This window comes from Anser anser, assembly GCF_964211835.1.
Source record: "Anser anser genome assembly, chromosome: 7".
In the NCBI taxonomy this organism is placed as follows: Eukaryota; Metazoa; Chordata; class Aves; order Anseriformes; family Anatidae; genus Anser; species Anser anser.
In genome coordinates this window covers 27,379,313-27,387,784 of record NC_139727.1, presented here as the reverse complement: position 1 = coordinate 27,387,784, position 8,472 = coordinate 27,379,313, and the positions used below count along the sequence as shown (strand labels likewise).

The 8,472-nt window shown below is 57.5% G+C and overlaps 1 protein-coding gene across 1 annotated transcript; it reads right to left on the bottom strand.

The window, feature by feature from the left end:
- Positions 1 to 1,947: 1,947 nt before the first annotated feature.
- Positions 1,948 to 5,187, bottom strand: NPM3 (nucleophosmin/nucleoplasmin 3). Its single transcript, XM_083844423.1, has 6 exons — positions 5,031 to 5,187; positions 3,669 to 3,754; positions 3,344 to 3,463; positions 2,852 to 2,945; positions 2,634 to 2,754; positions 1,948 to 2,512 (listed from the first exon to the last, which is right to left on the bottom strand). Exons 1-5 carry the CDS (start codon positions 5,062 to 5,064, stop codon positions 2,651 to 2,653), a joined length of 438 nt encoding a protein of 145 aa, XP_083700549.1. The 5' UTR covers positions 5,065 to 5,187; the 3' UTR covers positions 1,948 to 2,512; positions 2,634 to 2,650.
- Between the last annotated feature and the right edge of the window lie 3,285 nt (positions 5,188 to 8,472).

The window sequence follows — 8,472 nt, the reverse complement described above, 5'->3', positions numbered from 1 at the left end:
CCTTATTTTCCTCCCACCCCATGCAAAACAACGCAGCCCTCACACCAGGAGCCCCATGTGCACCCCAAGCCTCCTGCTCCCCCCGATACCCCCCAGCCCGGCCGTGCCCGAGCTCACCTGCTCTCAGGCAGCCCTGTTTGTTTGCCCAAGGTATTTGCAGCCAGGGGCACCTGCTTTGATACCATCAGCTCGGCGAAGGAAGCTGCTCACCTAGCGTGACCCCTGTAATCCCATCCTTCCCCATTAAGCGCCGTGTGTGAGCGCGTCCCCCCCTCCCTGCACTCACCTCCGAGCACATCGAGGCTGGGACATGGCTGGGGAGAGGGGGGCAAATGTCCCAAAAGCACTGAGAGCACCCCTGGCAGTGGTGCAGGAGCTGGGAGAACTGCTCCCCTCTCTGCAAAGTGCTTTGGATGCAACCCTGGCTGTACCCATACCCTTACGAGCCCCGATTCCAAGCCCTGAATCCCTCCTCCCCATCCCTGTGACTGGCTTGGCCAGACAGCCCCAGCTCCAAAGCTTTATCCCATGTCACCCCCTGCTACATCCCAGCACCCTGCCCAGCATCACCAGCCTGGGGCGCTCGCTGCCACGGGGCGGTGGGGATGTTGGGATGCAGATTTGGGGTTTGTAACCGGCAGGTCCGCAGACCCCATGCAGACTTCTATAAGGTCATGTGCGTGCCAGCTCTGGCAGGGGCTGGGCACCATCCTGACCCTACACGGGCACAGCCAGAGCTCCGCTCCCCTCCCAAACTCCCCTCCTGCACCACGAACACAGGGCACCGACACGCTGCCTGTGCCTGCACCCCACAAACACACACACAGCCCTCGGGGAGAAAAAAAACCTACGTCCCTTCAGCCAGCAAGGCTGCCAAATCCCCCCGCTCCCCACAACCCTCCCCAGGACACCCCATGTTCCCGGTAGTGCTCGTGGGCACAGACCTCCAGCCCCGGGCACCCCATTGCCTGGCAAAAACTGCTGCTGGGACAGCCGCAGGTTCCGCAGGGACATGTCACCTCCCTGAGCATCCCAGGGGCTGCCCGGCCCCTCCGCAAGGGACAGAGGCACGGCGCTGCCCGCCTGCCATCTAGCGGTCCCCAAGAGGGACCCGGCAGCCCCCGCCGCCTCCTCGGCCCCACACACGCACCCAGACCCCCACCCTGTGCCCCCCTGGCAGGGATCGGTGTCACCCCACTGTCCCCTTGCCCTGGAGGGCTGGGGTGAGAGCGGTTTCTCTCTGGGCTGGTCAAGGGGTGTTTGGGGCCAGGAGGAAACAGGGGTGAGGGATGGGGAGGGAGCTGCACGGGTCCTGGAGGAGGGGAACGGCCCCACTCATAACCCAGGATGGAGCAGGAGCAAAGGATCTGCCCTGGAGGATTTCCTACCAGCCCAAGAAACTCGCTGTCCAAGCGGAGCCGTACCAAAAAGGCCAGCAGCATGGCTGGAAAGGGCATGGTGTTCCTCAGGGCCAGCAGCAAACAAGAACTGGGAGAGGGATATGAGGAAACCCCTGGAGAAACCCTCAGGACAAGGCCAGCTGGGCTGCCAGCCCCCAGGGGTGTGAGGTGCCAGCTAGCCAAAGCACAGGGAGCTCCAAATCCCCCTAACCATGACGGGGCTCCCTAGCAAAGCTCAGCCCCATGCTGTGCAGGCGCTGGAGTTTCATCCCTCCCCGGGATGCTGCTGGGGTGAGGAGAGCAGGACCTGGGGTGAGGATTCACCACCTCATGGGGACAGCACTCAGGTGGAGCACACACGGAGCTGGGGCCCTGACCAGCTCAGCCCCTGCCCCTTGGTCCCCCAGCTGCAGAGCTCATGGGGCAGAGGGGAGATCCCGAGCCCTTCGTGGGTGCTCTGCATCCGCAACAGCTCCCCGGGAAGCAGGGGGACACAGAGGAGCATCCCCCACCGCCCCGAGCATGGGAGGAACCTGCCAAGCCACCAGACCTGACACCTGAGACCTTTATTCAGTGTAAAAAAACGGTTCCTTACAAAGCAGGTTGACCCACAACCCCCCTCCAAATCACAGGCAGGCCCTGAGCTCCCAGCCCGCAGGTGAGGGTGCAGCCTGGGCCCCGGTTCCACACTTCCAAGTGTATAAAAACAAGGTGTGAGTACAGAAAAGCAGCCAAGAATCAGTGAAACTGCCTCTGGCTCTACGTCCAGCTGCTGGGGAAGGGGCCAGGACTGGGCATTTAAGAGCCAGGTGCACAGAGCAGAGGTCCAGGGCAGCAAAAAGGCACAGGGTAAGGAGCACCTCCACCATCCCCAGCTCCCAGCAGAGGGACAGGGAGAGGGGACGTACCAGCAGCACCCGTCTGGGGTTGGGATCAGCCTCCTAGGGATGTAGGGAAGAAGACACCCCAGTGCTGGGAGCTCACCGCTCCCAAAAAAGATCCAACAGAAAAAAACAATAATACTAAAAAAAAAAAAAAAAGCAGCAAGCGTTGAGGTCCTGGCAAGAGGTGTCCGAGGTAAAAGTCATCCAGGAGGAAGTCTCAGCGAGCACCTGGGGGAAGATGCAGACTGAAAGCAGCAGCCTCCTGCAGGGGGTCCCACTGCACAGCCCCCCCGTGGCAGGGCAGCACCCCCCCGCCAGGACCCTGCTGCAGGGCTGCGCAGCCCCTCACCTCGCCCGGAGCCACCCTCACTGCTTCCTCCGCTCCTTCTTGGCTGGCACGATGGGAGCAATCTCCTCCTCCTCAGACATGTCCTCGTCATCCTCCTCAAAGGAAATGTCTTCCCTGTGCGCTGGGACACACAAAGAGCTCTGTTACCCACCGGGAAGGGGGGGGGGGGTCTTTGGCCCTTGCTGCTCCCCGGCCTCTCCCCATACACGAGCCCTTACTGATCTGGTGCCAGCCGGCGAGGTGCACGGGGCCGGAGCCCGCTGCCAGGCGGAAAGTCACCGGGGGCTGCAGCTTGAAGTTGTCCAGGCTCAGCTGTGAAGAGATGGAGCCAAGTTAGGGGCAGAGGCCAGAAGCAGAGCACCCCGTGCGCCCCCGCAGGGCGCTCAGCCAGCAGGCTGCGTCCTTCTCACACCACCCCTGCCCAGGCAATAGGCAGAGCCCGTGGCCTCAGCCCTGTGAGGCTACCCCAGAGATGCAGGGGCTGGGAGGGTGGTCTGGGGTCAGGGCTGACCCCACAGAGCTGGGCAGCAGCACGTACCCACACAGGGAGGCTTTGGGGGCACCTGCAGCCAGGCCAAGGCTACCAGGGCATTTCCCCGCGAGCTGCAGAGCAGCTCACAGGCAGAGTCCTTGTGGAAAGGCCTACAGACACCCAGAGATGCCTAATTCCCTGCAGCTCTCCCGTTTGAGCCTTCAAAACCACCTCTTACCAAGGGCTGGCACGACAACTTCAGGTTGGCCACGGGCACAGCGATCTCCTGGTTCTCGTGGTTTCGCCCGACCACCTCCACCACGTTGCACTCATCCTTGGCACCATCCGTGAGGCAGACCTGGGTGGGGAATGGAAATCCTGGGTACTGCTCCCCCAGGAGACACAGCCCGGGCTCTCCAGGGGATAAGTGACCCGCAGCAATGCTCCGGCCCAGCTGCCATGCGAGGTGAGGTGCTGCCACACAAAGCAAGGGATGTGAACCTCTGTTACACCACGGCACAAGCTGGCTGCCAGCTCCTGGGGTTTGTTCTCATCTCTCTTACCACAGACAGGGCCAAGACGTGGTCGGAGTCGTCTTCCTCATCCACCTGAAACGTGTAGGATTTGGTACTGGCAGTCAGCTCGCAGCCTGGAAGCAGAAGACAAAAAAGCTGAAGCAAGGGTTACACGGCAAAAGTGCCCATGCAAAGGGTCCCCAGGGGGAGCCCCAGCCCTGGGCGGACAAGCTCGTGGTGTCCCTGATACGCATTGCTCTCTGATGGCTCCAATACGAAGTGACCCCAAGCACTGCGCACCCACCTCAATACCCTACAGGGACAAACCTTGGCGTCCCCAAAATGGGCTGCCATGAAACAGTGCCCAGGGGCACCTTAGGCCCCCAAAACTACACAGAACGAGGCTCATCCCCTCCAGAGCGCAGCAGAGCCAGGTCGCCCTCCCTTAGGTAGGGAGAGAGGCAGCAGACGGAAATACTCTGCTCTCCCCAACATCAGCGAAGTTTTGCTCTAGGGAAAAGCTGGAGGTAGAGGCAAAGACATCGAGGAAGAAACATGAGAGGTAAGGAACAACCCGATGGGGCAGGGTGCTGGCAGTTGGCAGCAGGAGTCCCAAGACATTTTATTACGCGTGTGTCCAAAGAGCTGCAAGAGGAAGGGAGAGGCAAAATTACGTCCTGAGCTCTGACGGTCAGGATTCAGCCAGCCGTGGCGAGGAAGGGCAGGCAGAGCACCCTGGGCGTGCTTGCTTGTTGCAGGATGATTCACCAATGTGAAGCAGAGGGGAAAAACGTGGAGCCGAGCCCTGCGCACCAGGCACGGCATTTCCAGCGGGGAGAGAGGCACGAGCCTCGGCAAACAGCTCGGGGCGAGCCCCGGCCCTAATCCTGCTCACGCATTCAGCCCACGGGGGCGAGGAACGAAACCCAGGTGCAGGAAAGCCTCGGGGGCTGCCCCACTTTGCAGCGCAAGCGGTTGCCGAGGTGCTCTGGGAGGCGAACGGCGCCGGACACGTGCGCGCAGCCTGGAGAGCGGCGGAGGCACGGGGGGGGAAAGGGGAGGAAGAGGAGGAGGAGGACGAAGAAGAGCATGGAAGAGGAAGAGTATGGAACAGGAGGAGGGGCCCCCTATCGCCGCCACGTGCCCGGTGCCCCCCGGCCCTACACGTGTGCCCCCGTCCCGGCCCTACACGTGGCCCTCCCCAGCCCTCTCCGTGCGCCCCCGCTGCCCCCAGCCCTGCTTTTTTACCCCCCACGTGTCCCCCCCAAAAAAACAATCCATTCCTCCCCCACGTGCTCCCCCGCCTCCGACCCGCTTGCTAACTTTCCCCCAAACCTCCCCAAAATCTCCTGCCCCCCCCCATCCCATTTATTCCCCCCCTCCTCCCAAAGCCCCCCCGGTGCCCCTCACCGAAGAGGACGCTGCCGGCTCCGTGCGGCTCCATGTGCGCGGCGCAGGGAGTGGGGCGGGCAGAGCCGAGCCGAGCCGTGCTGTGCCGGGATGCACCGCCCCGTGCCCGCCCCCACACCCCCCAAAACCTTCAGAGGCGGCACCCAGCGGCTGCCGAGGGAAGGGACTGTCCCCTCCGGTGACAGAGGAGCGCGCGGGGCGCCCCAGAAGGGCTGAGGGCAGCGCGCTGCTGTACCCGGTGAAATGCCGCATTTATAGGGTTCCTTATGGGGGTTCGTTTCCTTGCAATAAAAGGCGAAGGGTTATTAGCCCAGGGGGATCCTAATGGCTTTTCCTGGTAGAAGAGGTTTTCTGGGGAGTAGGCAGGAGAGGGGGGACAGGGGAAGGGGACAGAATCCTAAATGGCAAGGGTGGGGAACAGCCCAAAAGTCACCTTGGGGGTGAGAAACCCCAGTGCAAGGGGAGCAAAGAGGTAATGGGGAGGGGGCACAGCTCATCTCCACTGCTTGATCTCAGACCCCAGGGCCTGTGTGCAGTACACCAGCCTCCGCCTGCAGAGGAAGGGAAGGCAATGTCCTTCTTCAGCACCCAGCCCAGGGGGCAGAGGACCAGAGCAGCCTCCTCCACGTTTTGGGGGCAGAAACTGCATTGAAACAGATCCCTTTAATGGGGTGAGCTCACGCCGCATTCTCGGTCAGAAGCTGGCCCCGCTCCCACTGCAGAGGAGACCTCCACCAGCCTGCCCTTCGCACTGCTCCAGCTGGAGCCCATTCAACAGCAACACGACAGAAGCTCTGAAGAGACGAATCAAGGCCCGGAAAAAGACAAGCGTTACACAAGCGCACCTCGGACGCCTTTGAACTCGCTCGCTCCCGCAGCAGCTCCCGCAGCCATCTGGCTGCAGCACACACAGCAGATACACGTGCTGTCCCAGAGCAAAGGAGGCAAGGAAAAATCTGGTTCACGTTCCCTTAAAGGAAAAGTTCCCAGTGCAACGTCAAGATCAATCCTGGCTCCTAGGCTGAGATGAGATTTGCAAGGCGTACACACGCAGCTTTTCTTTCCTTCAGTGTCTACCCAAGCCCACCTTTTATGTCCAGGACACATCAAGGAGTAAGGAAAATGCAACTCCCCTCTGGGACAGAGGATGCAGCAATAGAGGGAGCAGAGATGTGTTTGTAACAGTTTCCCAACTGCTCAACACTGAAAGGCAAGTGGAAGCACTACTGGGATCCACCCACTCCCCCGTACATTTTCTTTAACACTACCGCAGTGCCAGCTGAACATCCGAGAGCACAAATTACTGGCAGCAAAAGCCTTACCTGCTCTGTGTTGTAGGGCTGCAGGCAAAGGCAGCAAGCACAAGACAGCCATCCACTGCCTCCTGTCAGTGCACAGTGAGGAAAAAAGCAGAGAATTCGATCCTTAATGGGTAAAACACACATTAAGCCTCAAAATGGGTGGTCCTCTTCCTCCTGAGCACATCAGATATTCCAGCTGACCGCATTAATAGCTGGCAGTTATGACCATCCTCAGCAATATCAAGGCAAAAGTTTCCACATCCTATTCTTGCCATCCTACACCAGTCAGACGGGACATCCCCCAAAACACACAAACACGTGCTAGCTTCTCTCCCTCTAGCTCCTCTACACAATTTTCCCCCTGAATTCTTCAGGAACCTCCCTTCTCTCAGCTCACATCACCCAAAGGTGTTCACACTACACCTCTGTTCCCTCCTGTACCACCTCCCACAAAGAGGGGAACGTAACACAGCTCCCTCCTACAGCCTTAACTCCAAGGTCACTGCTCTAACCTCCCCCCACAGCCATCCTCCGGTCTGCAACCACCAGCTACAGACACAACTCCCACCAGACACATTCCTTAAACCACAAATGAAACCAGATTTTGACTAAGATCATGTGTTGTTGTTCTTTTTTTAATTTGCTTTTATTCCTGTTTGACACTCTAAACTACAGCTCCACTCAGAAACCCCCTGAACGTAAAAAGCTACTCCCCAGGAAGATATACACACACACGCTTTAAACGTACTTTTAAAGCAGACAGCTCAAACTCCGGAGACCATTTGCCTCACTTATTTTTGGCTTCAGGTATTCATTGTCCCCAGGACTGGGGGATGCGCAGAATTTGATTGCTTTGGGAAGTACTGTGATCACTATGTAGAAGTTGTAGAAGTGACTGAAGTCCCTTTCATGCTGAAAAACTCACCCTGTACAGATGACACACGCTTTTTAGGCCTGCCCCTGAGCTCTTGAAATAGGATATTTGGTCCTACTTGTAGCAAAGAATCCTTGCAACAGGAAAATAGAAAATAGTGGCTACTGATGACAGAGCGTAACAAACTGCTCCTGGGGCAGATGGGTCTGCCAACAGCCGTTCCAGCAGCAAGGTCCCATCCCCCTTTGCAACAAACCCAACATAGACCAGGGCTCTGACAAGTGCTGTGGCTCGGACAAAACGCCACAGCACCGAGCAAATGTAGCGGGAGTGCAGCCTACACCAAACATGTGCTTGAGCAAAGCCAGGCGGGTTCACACCAGTATCTTCACTTCAGCCATCAGTTAATTGTCTAGCATGTGGCCTGCGAAGAGAAGCTGAGGAAAATATGGAGTTAGCCTAGGAAAGAGAAGGCTCAGGTATTGGAAGGCCGCTGTTAGGTGCACTCCCCCTTAAGAAGAGGGTACCAAAATGGAGCTGGGCTCTTCATGGAGGTGCTCAGCAGGACAGCAAGCTGATTATCATGAAGACACCCTCCCCACGAGGACAATCAAGAAACAGAACATGAGCAATGCTCTGATTTCAGCTGTTTTTAGAAGAACTAGGGCTTCAAGACACTGAGCAACCGAATTTGAACTCCATGCTGATTCTGCTTTGGACTAGATGACCACTCAACATCCCTTCCAACCTGAATTATTTAATGTTACGAGCTACAAAGCAAACCAAAGATCAGTATTTTATTTATTTTTGAGAAAAGCATTTTCAATTCAGAAACCACTGCAGTTACTCTACTACAATCAGATCTACCTGTGGGTTCTCACACACATTCAACCCCAGAGTGGAACATTCTGCTGTTACAACAAAGAACGAACACACACACACACACACACACACACAATTATAGCTGCAATTGCTAATTTGTGAGATTATTTCCTCTGCTGATAAGGCTATCTGCCAATACTTACCTAGTCAAGTAATTTTCATTTCATTGCTGAATCAATTGAAGAACACTTATGCCAATTTTCAAGCACTTCCCATGCTCACCAGTGACCTCTTCAGTGCTCTAATTCAGTGGCAGAGCAGTGCCTGCTGCATTTCATCAAAACAGCCTCCCTGTATTTTCAATTGCTTTTACATACTTGATTCTTTACGCAGCATGCATTTGAGAAAGGGTGTGAACCAAGACCTTCCAGTTTTTGCAGTTGGC